Source organism: Zalophus californianus, chromosome 11, assembly GCF_009762305.2.
Source record: "Zalophus californianus isolate mZalCal1 chromosome 11, mZalCal1.pri.v2, whole genome shotgun sequence".
Lineage (NCBI taxonomy): Eukaryota > Metazoa > Chordata > Mammalia > Carnivora > Otariidae > Zalophus > Zalophus californianus.
The window spans coordinates 86,045,554-86,064,489 of record NC_045605.1 but is presented as its reverse complement, the minus strand read 5'-3'; the positions used below and the strand labels follow the sequence as shown (position 1 = coordinate 86,064,489).

At 44.6% G+C, this 18,936-nt stretch overlaps 1 protein-coding gene across 6 annotated transcripts in view; it reads right to left on the bottom strand.

The window, feature by feature from the left end:
• The window catches only part of KIAA1549L (KIAA1549 like), a 262,959-nt gene that overhangs the window by 104,317 nt on the left and 139,706 nt on the right, over window positions 1-18,936 (bottom strand). For all 6 annotated transcript variants that reach the window (XM_035722907.1, XM_035722910.1, XM_035722906.1 and 3 more), the window contains exons 2-6: window positions 14,678-15,022; window positions 10,984-11,601; window positions 8,825-8,940; window positions 6,445-6,664; window positions 5,484-5,617 (exon numbers count right to left, since the gene is read on the bottom strand). In XM_035722907.1, coding sequence (XP_035578800.1) covers window positions 5,484-5,617; window positions 6,445-6,664; window positions 8,825-8,940; window positions 10,984-11,601; window positions 14,678-15,022 — 1,433 coding nt within the window. The remainder of the gene's footprint in view (window positions 1-5,483; window positions 5,618-6,444; window positions 6,665-8,824; window positions 8,941-10,983; window positions 11,602-14,677; window positions 15,023-18,936) is intronic.

Sequence of the window (18,936 nt, the reverse complement as noted above, 5' to 3'; positions counted from 1 at the left end):
GGAGAGTGGGAGGAGAGGGAGGTCCGAGAATTGGTGTGTGTGTGGGAGCGACCTCTGGCTTCCCATAACTGCTCTGTCCCCTGGCCCTATCAGGCCCCAAGACTTACAGCCTCGGGTACTGTACTCGCCCTGTGGTTTCCCTAGAGCCTGCCCACACTGCTGGAAAGGGCCCCTTTTATTAGACTTTCTCCAAATTACCTTCATCTGAGTGTGCCCTCTCTTCCTATAGGGAGCTGACTGAAATCCTGTTTTTCCCAGACCTTTACGTGTTCAGACATAAATATCCCTGCAACTTTCCTTTGAAATGTTATTTTTAAGAAGATTGTCAAGAATAGCTTCTTCACATTATTTCCCACTTTTCCCCATAAGTGGAAGTTGCTATTTAATTCTCTACCACAGAGCCTATAGTCTCATGATTTATGATACACCGAGTCAACTCTTCTAGTCAACTCTTGCTCTCCTCTCTGAAAGTATTTTGGGAATGTGGTTGAGCCACAGGTATTCATGCCTCTTTCCCAGGGTACCAAAAAGAAAGGTGCTTCTTTCTGAACAATCCAAAAGACCTCTCCGTAGTGCCACCTAAAAAAAAATAATAACTAAAATAACTTTTCAACCATTATCTCTAGCGTGAACATTCTATTTTTTGCTTTTCAACAAAACGAAATCTCACTGGTTCCCAAAGAAGCCTACAGAACTTGCAATATGGATACCTCTACACATACTACATTTGATCAGGTAAATTGTAACTTTAAAAAAAATTGTAGCAAAATACACATACATTTTATCCCGTTAACCATTTTAAGTGTACAGCTCATTGGCATTAAGCACATTCACAGTACTGTACCACCATCACCACCATCAATTTCCAGAACTTTTTCATCTTCCCAAACTGAAACTCTGTACCTATTAAGCAACTCTCCATTTCTTCCTCTCCCCAGCCCCTGGAAGCCACCATTCTACTGTGTGTCTCTATTAATTTGACAAAATTAAACACCTTTTATAAGTGGAATCCTAAAGTATTTGTCCCTTTGTGACTGGCTTATTTCACTCCACATAATGTCCCCCAGGTTCGTCCATGTTGTAGCATGGGTCACCATTTCCTTCCTTCTTAAGGATGAAGAACAGTCCATTGTATGTATATACCACAATTCTTATCCATTCATCTGTGGATGGACACTGGGTTTGCTTCCACCTTTTGGCTAATGTGAATGATGCCGCTCTGAACGTGGGTGTACAAATATCTGTTCCAGTCCCTGCTTTTGATTCTTTTGGGTATATACCCAGAAGCAGAATTGCTAGATATTTAATTTTTTAAGGAACCACTATACCGTTTTCCACAGAGCTACATCATTTGAGCTCACCAGCAGTGTAGAGGGTTCCAGTTTGTCCACATTCTTACCAACACTTGTTATTCTCTCTTTTTTTATAATAGCCATCCTAATAGATGTGAAGTGGTTTCTCGTGGTTTTGATTTGCATTTCATGATGAGTCATATAGAGCACCTTTTTCATGTGCTTATTGATCATCTATAGATCTTCTTTGGAGAAATGTCTATTCAAGCTCTTTGCTCATTTCTTTATGGGGTTGTTATTATGTTTTTAAGTTGTACGGGTCCTTTACATATTCTAGATATTAACCCCCTATCCAATATATGATCGTCAAATATTTTCTCCTCTTCTGTGCGTTGCCTTTTGATTATTAATTGTGTCCTTTGATCCATAGAAGTGTTTAATTTTGGTGAAGTCCAATTTATCTACGTCTTCTTTTGTTGCCTATACTTTTGGTGTTATATCCAGGAAATCATAGCCAAATTCAATACCATGAAATTTTCTCCTCTATTTTCTTCTAAGAGTCTTATAGTTCTGGCTCTCATGTTTAGGTCTTTGATCCACTTTGAAGTTAATTTTTGTAAATGGTGTTAGATAAGGGTCCAGTTTCATTCTTTTGTTTGTGGATGTCCAGTTTTCCAATACCATTGGTTGAAAAGACTGTCTTTTCCCCCATTGAGTGGTCTTGGCACCCTTGTCAAAAATCATTTGACCATATATGCAAAGATTTACTGTTGCATTCTCTCTTCTGTTTCATTCGTCTATATGTCTGTCTTTATGCCAGTACCACATGGTTCTGATTATTGTAGCTCTGTAGTAAGTTTTGAAATCAGAAAGCATGAAACCTCCAGCTATGCTTTTCTTTTTCAAGATTGTTTTGGCTATTCATGGTTCCTTGAGATTCCATATGAATTCTAGGATGCATTTTTCTATCTCTGCAAAAAAAAAATCACTGAGATTTTGATAGGGATCGCACAGAATCTGTAGATCGCTCTTGGCAGTACTGACATCTTAACAAAATCAAGTCTTCCAATTCATGAGCACAGATTATCTTTTTTTTTTTTTTTTCTGGTCTTCTTTAGTATTCTCATTTTTTTTTTTTATAGCTAAGAAAAGTGTGACCAATCTTGGTGGCTACTTAACACTAGCTTCATCAATAAGACGTTCACAGGCCTGAGACCCAGGTCATTTCAGTGTTCCCTGAGAGTCATGTCCTGTCCCCAGCAGAAGCAGCCCCTACAGAGGGCACTTTCCCACCACCCCTTTACTCTTAGTCTCCTGTGGCTTCTGACATTCTCTTACTTTCCACTCACTCATGCCATAATTCATTTAGCTAATTAGACCTAAAAAAGGCTGGCAGAATGGAAGGCTATTGTTTTGCCTACCCAACATCCATTTCTCTTTCTTCTATGAAGGAGATTTCCTCGGGGAAACATCTCTTCTCTCCAACTGGGTTCATGGGCTTTGTTTGGGTGGGGCTTCCCCAAGTTCTAGGAGTAGGGATAGTCAGGCCAGTTGATTGGAACATTGTATCTCCTTGGCCACAGTTACTGCTCCAGAAATGGGCACATAGCCCAAGTGGGTCCAATGAGAGTTAATCCCAGGATTTTTACTGGAAGGCCACCAAAAAAGGCACTTTGGTTCCATAAGACTATGAGCAATAAGGATGAGACAAACGTGAAGGTGCCACGGGCCACCATCCCTGGGCCTGAAGATGATACCAGCCCAGGGCAAGACCAAGAGACAAAGAGAGAACTTCTCAAAGAAATCATATAAGCACCTGAACCAAACTGGGCATGAAGAAAATATGCTGTGAACCTTTCAGTTATAGGAGCCAATTACTATTTTTTTGCTTAAGTCTTGTGCTTGGATTCTGTCATTCACAACCAAAAAGGTCCTAATTGAGTCTACTGCAATCAAGCCCCTAATACCAATGCTGTACAAGTTTTAAAAAAGTTGCTTTTTCATTGACTCTCCGAACAAATTAAATATTTATGTGGTCCAGAAAGAATCCACGGTGCCCCCCAAATTATACTTAATACATTAAATGGAAAGTTATTAATTACAAAACCAGGTCCTGCAACAAGCCCAGGGGGATGGTTAGCGTGTAGCTACATATATGCATGATGTAGGGACCTAGAGGGTTCCAAAATCCAGGCAACAAATGGGTTCTGGGCTTCCTGTCAGCCATGGCAAAAAGCAAAACAGGGTTAATGAAACAATTCGCCCAATTATCCATTCATTTCAAGAGCTGCTGAAACTTCAAGAACATCTAAAATCTATTTAGATGCAATTTTCAAATTGTTATAGTCTTTTCCAAGGAAACTTTGTTACTTACTTTACAAAGTTTCATCTCATGGCCCACGACTATCAGGTAACACAAAGAGTCTTCTTAAGGCCAAAGGCAGCTTATTTATCTTGGTGTCTCTCCCAGTGCCTGATAAACAGCAGGTGTTCAATGGGCCTGTGCTTCCTGAATACAATCAGAGTATGCTCTGCCGCCAAGCCCTAACTAGAATCATGCACCTGTGAGGATCACAAATCCAATCAGAAAGAAAAAGATCTCCCACAAGGGAGCTGAGTCATACTTCTTACATAAATCTTATGTTTGTGACACGTTTTTAGATCTTAATCTAATATGAACCGAATCATAATGAGATACTTCCATATAGACTTTGGATAAATCTAGAAAAGGAAAGCTGCCCGTTCAAATTAAATTGTATGCTTTCTACATCATATTGGCTTTGCTGATAATTCACTTACGCTAAATGTCAATTTCAAAACCACTGGGTTTAATTGCAAAGGATTTAGTTCAGTAAAAACAGAGACATTGGGTTGTACAGTTAATCAGAGAAATTTGGATGAATATCATTAAAAAGCATCTGTCTTGGGGCGCCTGGGTGGCTCAGTCAATTGAGTGTTGGACTCTTGATCTCAGCTCAGGTGTTCATCTCAGGGTCACTTTTAAGCCCTACACTGGGCTCCATGCTGGGTGTGGAGCTTACTTAAAAAAGCATCCGTCTTTAGTGGGATGTTAGTTATATAATTGCAAAAAAGTGGGTCTGAGAAAAGCTTTTGATGGCATGTCTACTTTAAGTCCAGGAAACTGAAATATAGTATACCAGGAGTAGGATTTTCCCAGGAAAAATTCATGTGTTTGCCAAAAGTTCCACAGTATAGCATAGTGTATAAGATTATGGGCTTTGACTCAAGTCCTTGTTTCCTTCTTTACCAACCGTGTGACTTTCTGGAAGTTTCTTAGACTCTCAGTTCCGTCTTTGAAATGGTGATGATAATACTTCAGAAGGATGTCTTGAGTATTATGTAGCAAAATATTTCTAAAACACCTAGCACAGTCCTGGCATATAGTGAGCCCCAAATATAAAATGTGTGTGTGTGTGTGTGTGTGTGTGTGTGTGTGTGTGTTTAAACTAAGGTGATTGTTCATGTGGGTACCTAGAAAATAACTCAAAGCAAATCACAGGATAGGCAAATCTTGATGCGTTAGCTATTTAGAATTGACTCATTTTATGAGACATTTGATTCATTTTTATGAGACTGTATCTTATATGGTATATCTAGTTCAATTTTTAAAATAGTAATTATATTGGGGGCTCAGTCGGTTAAATGTCCGACTCTTGATTTCAGCTCAGGTCATGATCTCAGGGTCATGAGATCGAGCCCCACATCAGGCTCCGCAATGGGCATGGAGCCTGCTTGGGATTCTCTCTCCCTCTTCCTTTGCCCCTCCCCCTACTCGTGTGTGCCTGTGTATGCGTGTGTGTGTGTGTGTGTGCGCTCTCTCTCTCTCTAAACAGACAAACAATACAAAATAAAACAAAATAGCAAATGTATTGGGAAGGCCCGAGGAAGCTTCACATGGGAAAATAAATACAAAATCCCAAACCATAGCAGGTTATAGCAAAAAGCATCCCTCCTGTCATGGCCATACCGCAGACATCCTCACCAATGCTGGGACTGACTCGACTCAGGGGCCCCAGAGTGGCATCTCCTCCTGTCTATGTCACCTGCCCTAAGTACGAAGTTATATTTACACCAGGCAGCTTTGAAACAGGAAACCAAGTCGCTTCTTGCCAACATTCGCATTATCCTTGGCCTCTGTCAACTACACAGTTGAAGCGCCCTCCTCCTTACCTGAATTGTCAGGTTGCTTTTGGTATTCAGGACTTTCCTCTCAGCATCCTGGAAGGCCTTCTGCAGTCTCTGTTCCATCGTCTGAGCAAACTTGCAGGACTGGATGTTGTCGGATTGGCTCACAAACTGCAGCACTAGAATGAGAGTAATAAATCAGCACTCGCCAAAGTTGTGTGTCTTAGTTCCTTGGACTTCACAGCAGTCATCTTATAAAACAGCATGATTTTATATCTGGGAAATCAGGCAAACAAGGACTGACAAGGTTTGGTTGTACCTTTGGAAGTGGCTCTTAAAATGATTTGTAATAGAGAAGAATTAAAAGCATGATCAAACCTGAGGTTCCCCTTAATGGAAAAGATTTTGTGATCATTTGGTTGGACTATGCAGACATCTGCTCCAAGAATGATAAGAAACAATCAAAGAGAGATCATGCCTTCTATTTCTTTGGCGGGGGGTAGTCAATTGACCTGTATCACTAAGTTGATCGAATCTTTCAATTTCAACGGTTTCTCCACTCCTGTGGTTTGCCAACCATCTGACCAGAATCACGAGGGAGCTTGAAAGGAAGATTACAAGGCCTCAGCTCAGAGATTCTGATTCAGGGGCATCTGAAACGTGCTGCTCCAAAGCATAGATTTTTATGGATGCTCAGCTCTTATCAGTATCCACTGGTAACACAGAAAAAAATTCAAAATACGGTGCTTGTTGCTCATAAAGTACTAATTATATAAATTGAGAAGGAAGGGTCCCATGAAGGACTATTTCTAATAAATCCAGGGTTGGAAGGTTAGGTTTCTGTGCAGGGAGCCTGAACAGTTGATTAGCAGGGCCCTTTGAGGAAGGCACACAGGACTTTAAGAGATGATAAAGCAGCTAGCACTGAAGTGTTTAAACAGGTGTCCTCTTGATAATGCCCCCGATCCCGGAATGGACAGGAATCCTTTCCTTCTGAGGTACTTGCCTGTTCTCAGCTGGAAGTAGCCTGCAGGCTGGGGGTTCCACGGGGAGGCAAGGACTGCCACCGACTGCAAGTTTGGGGTATGTTGCTTCAGATCTGCAGTGACGTTGCTGACCCCATAAACACCCAGCATTTCGATCACTACAGCAGGCAAGTACACCAGCCTCCCTTTGGTAGCATAATAACCAACGGTGACATTATGAGAATGTTCCAGAATGTCCACCTACAAAACAAAGAGACCCACAGAACTCGGTGTTTATTTCCACAGTACTTTAAGTTTTTCTTGGTATTTCTTAGAACCACAGCTATTATTTAGCAGGGCTGGGGAATAAGATGTTCTCACTCAGCAAATATTCTAATAATCCTATAAAGCATATGTGGATCGGCAAGTCTCAAAATACCAGAATACAACAAAATACAATTTATTTCCAATCTCCATGGAATCGCATTAAATCTGTGGGGGTTTCCTTGATTCCTTAAATGCCTCAGTATAATCCTGTGAGCACCAACGGTCCCTGAAGAAGGCAGAGAGGAGATGGCAGGCAAAAGAGATTTCCAGAAATGAAATGCCGGGAAAGACAGCTTTCTTATAGCTCTCATTATTTATGAAAATTAAAAGGCAGAGATAATAGATGCAGTGGGGGCTTCTTCAGGACAGGGATTAGGTAGTAAATGAGGTGAATTCCTCTTCCTAAAAGCTAAGAGAAGAACTGTTCAGACTTCACTCCATTCCTGGCTTGTAAATTGGTTCAAGAATGAGGTGAGGAATGGGGATGAGCCATGGAGAGCCTCTCTTAAAACTGAGTCTTAAGAGACACTGATGCACTGACTTCTTTCTGACCCAAATGGAAGATTTTGAGGCTTTAGATTTTATTCTTATTTTGTTTAGCTTTCTTAGTGTTTTTTTTTAAAAGATTTCTTTCTTTATTTAAGAGAAAGTGACTAAGAAAGTGGCTAAGAAAGTGACTCCCACTCCAATTCTAATGATGTTCAGGAGCAAATCTCAGTTTGGGGATTATTTTTATTTTTAGTACCTCTCTAATGCTCGCTAATCATATTTTTAAACAAAAAGACTCCAGGGACATCAGCTTTGGAGCCTTCCTCAAGCAACAATGTTTAGCTTGAATTTACCAAGTCATTACCATTATTCTCACTTTTATGATTACCTTTTATTTGTGGCAAATGATCCTGATTTCCACTCATGGCAGTACTATCAAACATCCTTTCAAAAGTTTTTAAAAATGGGCTGATTTTTAAAAATGAATTCATAACTGTCACTGTGGTCTGCGATGATACGCAGAAAAGGTGAACACTGAAGGTAGTTTTTCAACTTTCAAGTAAAGTTTCTGATACAGAAACCACAGATGCTTTTCATGAAATGCATTTCTTTTTCTTTTCTCAGAATTATATAAAAGGGATTGACAGGAGCGCCGGGGTGGCTCAGTCCGTTGAGCATCTGACTCTTGGTTTCAGCTCAGGTCGTGACCTCAGGGTCATGGTATCAAGCCCTGTGTCGAAGTCCATGCTCAGCTAAGAGTCTGCTTGAGATTCTCTCCTTCTCCCTCTGCTCCTCCCCACACACCCCCAAAAAAGAGATTGACAATGACCAATAAACTATGTACCGAACCTCATTCCTAGTCCTTGGTGTGGTCATGGAGACCATGAAGCTGAATGCAGCTGCAGGACAAGCCTCAAAGGAAAAGAGCCAGAGCGGTATTTTTAAAGTGGTGAAAATGGTTGTCCACCAACTGCCAATCACATTTAGGTCTTTTAAACTTGGCATCAATCCCAAAGAGTGCAAAGGAAGGCTTCCATCACTTGGATATGCCATGGAAATCAGTTGGCAGTTGTTAAACAGTACTTGGCATTAAAGTGCTTGGGGGAAAAAATGTTTATTTCCCTGTCTGCTGCTGGCTGTTGAAGCAAAGTTGGACTCAATTTACAATAATTTTTATTTATTTTTTTATTTTATTTTATTTTTTTTAAAGATTTTACAATAGTTTTTAAATGCCCAGAAATAAATCACTATTTACAATGCTGAGGAAGATAAAAGGAAAAGCAATGGACAGTTCCTTGAGAATTACACCAACAACATTAAATACTTTCCCTAAACAATGGGATAAAGGGACAATTTAAAACAGTTCATCTGGGCTTGAAAAAAAAATAGACATAAGGCAATTAACTTCCATTTTTCCATCTCAAAATTTGACCTTTTCCTCCCCAGTCACCACACATTAGCTATTTGCCGAAATGAGGAAACATGCTACTTCTGACAAGTCCGGTTACGGTACCCAGGGAGGAGGAAAACAATCTAAATGTACTCTGGGCCCCACAGGAGGATGATGCAGACAGCTTAGTCTAATTACAAAAGTGAGGGGCTTACGTGAGCTGAGACGTCATTCTGATGGAAAGCCTTCCGTAATGCCTGCGTGAGCCCTTTGGCTACACCGAACTTCAAGGTTTCACCGATCTGCGCTCTCCTCTGGGTCAGAAAGAGAACTGTGGGACCAAACAGAAGCACGGTAGTCAGGGTAAGGCAGACTCCCTCATTACTGAGCTCCCCTCTCCTCTCCCCCTCCACCTCCTGCCACGCTCTGAATAGAGCTCGTGAGCGCAGGTCCAACCAATGGGGGCGGTGGGCTGCGGTAGTAGCTCTGTTGGTCCTACTCAAGTACCAAGAAGGGAGGCCCTCGTATTTGTCTGACCCTAGAGGAGAGACAGCTAATATGCTGGCCAACGCTGCCTTCGACTTTGAAAACTGGGTTCAGCGGTGCCTGGCCCTAATGGGTCTGCAAGAAAATGCATGCAAGAAAATTCCTGCAACAGCATTCCCTGACAGCCTGCTGACGTGCACACCCTGAGTGAGGTCCTGCAGCCTAAAACAGCCCTGAATCGGGAAGGGGCAGCCCCACACCCCACAACAGGGACAGAGAGCGGGATGGAGACCCGGGGTGGACAATAGGCACCTGTGATTAAAGGTGACAGGCACTATTTGAAGGGAAGCCTCTGATGCTGTGGAAGGCCTTAGGAGGAACATCCAGCCCGGACTTGGGCAAGGGGGTGGGGTTCAGGGAAGGTTTCCTGAAGCTTCTGCTGAGTCCTGAAGGATAATAGGGAATGAGCTAGGCCAAGGGGAGAGGGACCGCCCCCACCTGCTCCCAGCAGAGAGAAGACCAAGTGCAAAGGCACAGTGGTGAGAAGCAAAGCCTCTCAGTATACATGTTTAGGCTTGGTCCTGCGGGCGACAGGAAGTGAAAGGTTTTAAGCCAAGGCATAAATTTTACAGAGTTCTGTTGCCTGCAGACTGGAGAACAGATTGGAGGGGGGGGGGGGGCTAGTCAAAGGCAGAGAGATAAATTTGGTTTTTGTTGCAGAAATTGAGGTGGGTGATGACAGGGTGAACCAGGGAAGGGGCAGTGGGGGGTGGAGAGAAGGGGTATTCAAGGAGTTAGAACTGAAGGGCCCCCGTGGTTGACCAGGTGTGGCTGGGCTGACAGGGGGTGATACAGAATGGGGGGAGAATGTTCCAGACTTCTGCATCTAGGTGGTTGGGGTGGCCTGCCTCTCAGAGGAGGGGGAATGGAAAACCAGATGGTATAATTTCTTGAGAAATAGAAAGTGATACTGTACTTTCTGCTATGCCTAGTTTCACAATTTCCCATTTTAGAATAGGGTACATCTCAAGATATAATTCATTTAATCCTTTGTGGGGTGAAGAGGAAGGCGGGACTCGAGCATTCAGCATTGGCATGCTCTTTCAAATAATGTGTCTAATGCTTTTTATAGCAAACACTACCACACTGTTAAAAGCAGCCTGGGCCTTCCTGCCCTGCTTGGCTGCAACAGGGGGGTGGGGGCTCGAGATAGCAGACACCACCCAACTTTCTCAAGGCCTCCTTTTCAACATCAAAAGAAATCCTGGGCACCCTCATCATGCAGCTGTACTTTTATTATCCGCTGGCTGAAAAAATACATAACAAAAGCCTTTCTGGGGGTGCCCGGGTGGCTCAGTCGGTTGAATTCTGTAGTGCTTCCAAGATTTGATATTTTACTAACCACTTCATTCATTCATGTGAGACATCCCTGATTTGTTCTATAGGCAAAACTTGCTACACGTTCGTCTTCTCAGGCCCCCTGGCAGAAATGGTTTCCCAAGGGGCCTCTGATATCAGCACTGATCCTGGGACTAGATTCCGTGTCATACAAAGCTCCCCCCTCTCCTCTGTCACTTATGATAAGGACCAGGGGTTGTCAACCTCAGCACTGTGACATTTGGGGCTGGATTATCCTTTGCTGTAGGACCGTCCTGTGCCCTGTGGGGTTTAGCAGCATCCTGGTCTCTGTCTCATTACATGCCAGTAGCACTCCCCCTACCCTCCAAGTTGCAGACACCCCAAAATGTCTCCAGACATGGCCACAAATGCCGTCTGCGGGGAGGAGCAAAACTGTCCCTGGTTAAGAACCACTCATCTCAAAGAAATCAAATAATTCTGCTATATCATTTTGCTGCTTTCAAGTAAAATCAGGACAGTGGACCCTCACCTGTCTTCACCAGGAGCTTACTGGACATCTGACACTCCAGGTTGGATGCCATTTTGCCAGTGGTGACCACGGCCGTTGACGCAGCGGGAAGAGCGGTGTCTGTATTTCCTGCTGGTGCAGGTGGCACGCGGGTGGCCCTCACTGGGGCGGTGATGGACGTCAAGGCCGCTGTGCTGGTCAGTGGGCGTGCGGTGGATGCCCTGGGCATGTCTGGGTTGGTGGGCTTTGGGAGGCCCGTGTGCATGGCTTGTGGTTTCCTGGGGAGGTGTGTTGTGGACAGCAGGCCCGAGGCGGTGCCTGGGTTGCCTTGCATGGCTGTATGAGCACTCATGGTGTGTGCTGTTCTTGCAAACATGTAGGTTGGTGTGAATGAGAAGGCTGGATGCACCGCCCCCGCTGTTGTCTTTGGGCCAGGCACCGCGCTGTTTGTGGCATTTTTAGCCAGGGCAGGGGTCCAACTGCTCTTGACTAATCCCGAGGCCATGGCTGCTGGGCTGCTGCCGGGGGCCTTGGCGACCAGGGCTGCAGACAGCACCTGTGGACTTGATTTCCCCAGGGACAACGTGGCTACTGCTGTTGTGGCTGTCAGTTCCACCCTGGACGACACTGAGGGGTCCGCTGCAAAGAGAAAAAAAGCAAAGTCTGTCTTTGGTCCGCACAGCTCGTGTCACTTGTGGTGACGGATGGATGTAACTTCCAGGTCTGCTGGAGTGAAAAGTCTCTGTGCTCTGGAATTTAGGCAAAACGGCTCCTAGGTTCATTAAGTCAATTACCCATAGTGAGGATGCCACTTACAGAAACCTATGGTTGGCAAGAAGGACATTTAAATTCTGAATACAGATCTTCCTCACCTTACAATGGGGTTATGTCCTAATAAACCCATCGTAAGTTGAAAATATCATAAATCAAAAATGCATGTAATACACCTAACCTACCAAACACCATAGCTTAGCCTGGCCCACCTTCACCGTGCTCACAATACTTCCCTTAGCCTACAGTTGGGCAAAATCGTCTGACACAAGCTGATTTTATAATAAAGTGCTGAGTATCTCATGTAATTTGTGGAATACCGTACTGAAAGTTAAAGAATGGTTGTGTGGGTACAGGATGGTTGTAATTGTATCATTATTGACCCTCATAATCGTGAGGCCGACTGGGAGCTGTGACTTGCTGCCCTGCTCAGCATCACTAGAGAGGATCACACTCATCACTAGCCCAGGAAAAGATCCAGATTCAAAATTCGAAGTAGGATTTCAACTGAATGCCTATTATTTTCGCGCCGTTATAAGCTGAAAAATTGTAAGTCGAACCATTGTAAGTTGGAGACTGTACTTTCAAAAAACTCAAGTCAGCAGAGGATTGAGGACCTGGCTCTCTGGGGCTGCGAACTCGTTCATCATCCTCAAAGTGTGTTTCTGCTCCTTCTAAGCCAAGCTGGCTATCTGTGTTGAACTTGAAGATCCTTTGTCCACAGAAGCAGTCACACCTGTTTTGGGGGTACCGGAAAACAAACTACCTGTATGAGTGGCTGTCCATTTGTTGGGGCCCTGAGAAGCCAGCCGCACTTTGGACGGGGTCCTGAATCTGGCCCTGGTCGATAGAGGAGGAGATTCAGCTGTAGTGTGACATCTCAAGAGACTCTGGAGTGCTGGAAAAGCGCTTATCACAGGAGATGGAGAGATGTCACTGGAAATGGAGAGACTCGTATCCCTTCCATCTGAAAGCACTTCGTGCAAGTCAGCTGTGGAAGTCAGCCTTGGAGAAGTTGGAGAAAGAGCACGTGTTGGATGCACAGGCAGCTGCAGATGGGGACGAGACGCAGCATGTTGGCTTGCGGATGGGTACTCTCCAACCTCAGCTGTTTGGAAGTCTCTGGAATAGTTACTAGTTATGGACACGAAGTCTGTATGGTTTCCAACCATGGTAACCTCTGACTGTTGAATGGGCTGGTTGGGGCTTGTACGAAGGACTGGAAGCTGAACGTTAAAGCCTTCTGCAGTCACTAAATGCCCAGCAGTAGCTCTGAAATCTGAAGATTTTATTGTACTGGCAGCTGAAGTTGAACCACTGGGAGGAGGAGTTGAAGCTGAATGAGTTTCCCAACTGGTGGAGTTAATTGTGTGCCCATTTAAATCATAATTTGTTTGCTGCAGCAAGCCAGATATCATTGGCTCTATGGAGAGGGATCCAGTTTCTGTGGGAAGAGAACTCCAGAAAACATCTGTGGTTGCTGGCTTTTTCACATGTCTCATTGTTGAGAAATCATAGACCTCAGCGGAGGAGGGAAATGCTGTCACCTGCTGGGAAGTTGAGACTGGAGACTCAGAGTGGTCTACCACAGCTGCATGAGCCTCTGGGTTGATGTTGGATGAGCTGGGGGATGAGGAAATAGTCTGGGTGCTTCGTACGGAGGGCATGGAAGGGAGAGCTAATTCTGTAGGAAGGTTTGTTCTTAGTGTTGTAATGAAAAAAGATGAAATATGATCTGTGCTGGAATCAGAGGTGAACCCATTTACAGTGTGAAGACTTGGAATCTCTTTACTTGGAAGGGTCTGGAGAGCAACTGTCAAATTTGCCTTTTCGTTTTTCTTTAAAACAGTTTTCACGCTCTCTTCTTCCCACAGGGGAAAGGCCCAAGTCGTGGAAAGAAGATCGGGGGATTTGCTTGAGAGGGGGAGGTCTGTAGCCGCAGTAGGAGGGGCTCCATCGGTGCCCTCCTCTTGAGGAGTTGGCATTTGGGGCACCGTGGATGGGGAGGCATGAATCTGAAGCAGCTGGGGGAAAGTGGGAGCCGAGGGAAAGGCTGTTGCTGTGCTTTTCCATGCCCCAAGAAGGACGGCTTGCCCTCTGCTGGCAGTGGGGAGAGGCAGAGGAGAAGGCACCAATGAGGAAGCCGTGTGTTCTGCCGAAAGGACAGGCCCTTCGGAATTCTCTGGAGCTGCTGACAAATGCCGTGGGTGAGCGGAGTCATTTGCGGTAGCAGGGGCTAGCTTTCTGCTGGTTGTTTCCGCTGCCACTGATTCTGCAGTCTGGAAAAGCGAAGACACAGCCTCCTGGGTTCCTGCTGCTGCGGCTGCACTCTTAGCAGTAGGCAAAGACACCCCACTGTGCACTCCTTCAGCCGCCCCAGCTTCGACAGGGTGGGTGGATGTGGGACTTGAAGCCACTTCTGACACTGACCATGAGGGAGGTCCATCTGGAAGCCGAGGAAGACTTCCAGGCACCAGGGGAGGGGGAGGCAGATGGGCCAGTTCTGCCACGGAGCTCAAAAACTCAGGTGTGGGGGAGCCCACGGAGTAAGGACCTGCTAGGCGGGGCAAGTCGGGCCGCTGCACTGCTGAGGACCCAGAAAAACCTAGATGAGGGATGCCTATCAAATCCTGGGCATTTCTGGACCGAGTGTGGTTCATTTCACCAGCAAATGGGCTTGGGGAATTAGCTATGCTCTGACTTGAAGAGGAGCCAGGTGGAGCTGTTTGGGGGAAGAAAGGCACTTGGGTGGGTTGTTTGCCTGGTTTAGAAAAGATGATGGAATGAGGTGAGTCAGGAGGCAATGAGGAGGATGAAGGTGGAGGGAAAAATGGGAACATGTCTGATTTTGGGGAATGTTGTGTTGAAATGGAAGGAGTCCCTACCCATACTGGCTGAGATGGGGTCGTGGACAATGAGGGGAGCATGCTGGTGTGAGGCAAACCTGACATGGAGGTTGCGTCTTTTCCCCCTTGAGGTCTCGGCTGGACCACAGACTCCGTGGAATCCTTGGAAGGCTCGAGGGAGGCGCTATGGCCACTTCCTTGGTAAGGGGAGGAAGAGAAGTCCCCGTGAGCCCTAGCTCTGCGGTGTGTCTTGGGTGGAGGTGTTCGGGGGAACTGCAGCACGCTCGTGTTGTCAGGGGCCGGTCCCAGCACATTCTGGATTCTGGCCACTGCCGAGGAAGACTGGACTTCGGAGAAAGGCCATGTTGGTGCAATCGGTAACACTTTCCCATGAGGAAATGACTCCGGGGTCGGGCTGACTGTTATCTGTAGATTGTCTATTCCTGTGAAACAAAATACCACACAATCAGACATCAGCTGGTCATCAAGTGCCTGCGGTGGAAGGTCCTGGAGAGAAGGGGTGGGCAAGGCAGACACCACTCCCATCTCACAGAGCTGCCGCCCCAGCACAGAAGACTCATTAACTGTATTCAGACAATGACGTAATTGCACAGATGCAAATGCTGAGCTACCCTACGGGGCAGGTATGGTGAGCAACAGTCTCTGATGAAGTGATATTTGAGCAAAGATGCGGAAGATACCTGTGTATCTTAAATCTTTTTTTCTGTACCACCTACAAGGGTTGGACTGTAAAACTCACAACCTAGAAAATCAAAGATCAACGTGACCACCTGCCGTGGCCAATGACACCAAAATAAACCTCATGCAAGAAACCCAAAATGCAAAATGAAAGGATAGTATATCTGGATGCAAATGTGTTTTTAGGACCCTAAGTCTTCTCCAGCCAAATAAATGAGGTTGTCTATGCTTGGAAAGATGGCCCCAGTGACATCTTTCTCTCTCTGAAAGACAAACTATGCACATCCAATCGAGGACTGGAGACACCTCACAAGACCCAGTGTCACTACAAGCACCAACAGAGAAATCAGACTGTCAGTACCAATATTTCCCATGTAAAGCTGCAGGCAGAAAGGAAAGAAGAGAAAGGCACAAAATGGTGAGCTCCACAGGAAAGGAGGCAAGAATATAACTGAGCAGAAATCTGGAAATTTCATGCTCGGGAAGAGAAACAATCCTGCTTGACGATTCTCTGGTCCCGTTTCCATGGTTCTGCAGTGTTGATGGTGTTCATGACCACAATAAGTGCCCTTAAGTCATATTTTAAATTAAAAGTAAAAAAGAAAAGGTACTTCTAGAGCTTTCTCCATTACTACCTAAAAATGTTAGAACAATCTGACAGAAACAAGCCAAGGAGAACTGAAGTTAGAAAATGTGGTTTGAAGTGGAGTGGGGTGGGGAGGTGAAGACGGGTGATGTACAGGAGCAAATTTGTGTTTTAGAACAAGCATTCTGGTTATGGAGTGAAGAATAGAACAGACTGGAAGGGGGTGGGAGTGGATGACAGGAGAGACCAGAAGGAATCCCTCTGCCCCCACAGTGGTCCAAGCATGGGATGACTGGAAAGTTGTGAAAAGGAGTTGAGCCATGGTAGAGGACTGAAATAGATCATCCTCTATGGACCCCTTTCAATTCTCAGATAATCTAGTCCTTTAAATATATTTGTGTTTGTATATGTGTTTTTTTTTTTTTAATGGCTGCAATTTCTCCTATATGCCTCTCATTAAGAGGTGAGGTCTATGTCCCCTTCACCTGCAGCTGAGTGGGCTTGAGACCATTCAGCCAATTTCAGTGTGGCAGAAGCAATGCCATGTGGCTTCTAAGGCTACCATCACAAAAGGCCAGGCAGCTTCCACTTGGCCTCTTGGAAGGCTTGCTCTCCATATACTCCCTTACTCTCCCTCCTGGAGCTGCCACCACTCTGTGAGCAGCCCAAGCCACATGGAGAGGCCAGGTGTTAAGTACTGCAGTCAACAGCCCCAGCTAAGCCAAGACTCCCAGTCATCCCTGCCCATGTGAATGAAGAAGCCTCCAAGGAATTCTAGTCCCTAACCATTCAAGTCACCCTGGCTGTTTCAGTCTTCCCTCCTGAGTCCCCAAGAATCATGAAGCAGAGAGAAGCTTTCTTCACTGTGCTCTGTCTGGATTCCTGAAACCATGAGCATTATAAAATGGTTGCTATTTTACCACACTAAGCTAGGGGTGGTTTGCTATGCAGCAATAATAACTGAAACAATACAGGGTTGTGTCCCTCACTTTTGGGAAGTGAATCTCTATAGCTTTAATGAGATTCTCAAAAGGATTCAGAAGCCAAAACACAGCTAAGAACTCTTCATTTCAACGAAAATTACTTCTGCTTTATACAGAAGATTTTAAAATTATGTCTATGCTAATAAATAAAATATATTTGTATTAATTGACCTAACATGGAAGGGGTAGAAAGGGAAGAAAAAATCTTGAGGGGGAAATGAGAGGTAATTTATTAAGAAGAGAAAAGTAAATTAAGAGAAGTAGGACAAAACCAAATTACAGAAAGCTTAAAACACTCAAAAAAAGGCAGTGAAGTAGAAGTGTGATACAGGTTGCATAGAGGAGTGTGTCTGACACACTCCACAGTATTCCCATGATCCCTGTCTCTTGGTGGTCATGTCTTTGTGTGACCCCTCTTCTTGAGTATGAGCAAGACCTGTGACTTGCTTCTAACCAATATGGCAAAGGTGATGGGATATTACACTTGTGTTTATATCATCTAAGACTCAGTCTTGCTAGTAGACTTGCTGTCCTTGATGGCCTGATGAAATAAGAGGCCATACTGGGAAAGCCCATGTGGCAAAGGGCTGTAGGTAGCTTCTAGAATTGCAGGCCATCTCCAGGAACTATGAGCAGCTTCTCAGAGGTGAGGCTGGTTTCCCACTGACAGCCAGCAAGAAGCTAGGGCCTTCGATATGGAAGCAACAAGGAAATGAATTCTGCCAACAACCTGAGTGAACGCAGAAGTAGATCCTTCCCCAGCCAAGCCTCCAGATGAGAACACAGCCCAGCTGACAAGACAACTGCAGCCTTGTGACAAACCTTGTGCACAGGACCCGAAGAAGCTGTGCCCATGGAAATCGGGAAATCATGTGCATGTTATTTTGAGCCAGAAGTTTGTGGCAATCTATTATGCAGCAACAGAAAATTAAGAGAGGTAGGAAGTAAGGAGCTATGGAAGGTTATATGGTGAATGGGAGTGTAGGAAGAAGAGATGGAGCATGAAGTACCATGATTGGAGAGTAGCATAAAGGATGGCGAGAAGTTGCCATCAAGACAGTAAAAAAGAAGCCCAAGTTAGTATGTTTGTTTGGAATATCACAGAGAAGCTGTGAAACAATTCTCACATAGTACCTGGGACTCAGAGGAAGTTATCTGAAGAGAACACTGGGCTTTGCAAGAGCAGAAACAAATTGAGGATTCTAGAGGGGAGAGGGGTGGGGGATGGGGTAGCCCGGTGATGGGTATTAAGAAGGGCACGTATTGCATGGAGCACTGGGTGTTATACGCAAACAACGAATAAAAACTAATGATGTAATGTATGGTGACTAACATAACATAATAAAATAAAATTAAAAAAAAAAAAAAAGAGCAGAAACAAAGCCACACCAGAAACAGCAGGAGACACATTGGAATGTTGCTATGAAACAGGTTGTACTCTTTGGTTTAAATCCCATTTTTCAAAGAAAAAAAGAAGCCACACCATTCTAATCAAATTACTGAATTATTTTCTTCTCAGTGAAATCTGAGTCTCCAATCCACCCCCTTCTCCAGTCCAAAACCCCTAACTCCCTTCTACTTACAACGACATGAACTATTCTTTGTGGACAAATATGGTTAACAGTCTTTAAAAAAAACGCACAGAATGCAATGATATAGCCTACATACTAGAGGGGGAGACGACAGGCAATGGTATTTTCCTGCATAAGCCCCTAACCAGCTATCCTTTCTGAACATTAAAAATATCACTCATTCTTTAAAAACCCCACCAAAACACAAAAACAGAAACAAAAACCAAATATCACTCATTCTAGGGACAAGCCAACAATTACCTGCGTTTGGACAGTGTGTCCCACACCAAGGGACTGGTAATCTAAAGAATTTTAAAAGGAAGTAGCTTAAATGGTAAGAGATTTAAGGAGGTTCTGGATAAAGAAAGATGGGGAGCAGAGCTGGATTTATGTTGGAAATAACTTGCTTATTCAGTTTGCATAGAGTCCCATCAGGGCTAAACTTATCCTTGAACTGAAGTTCATTAACTAATGAAATATAAAACAGGTTAGGGAATACTTGGCCAGGTTTTGTAAGC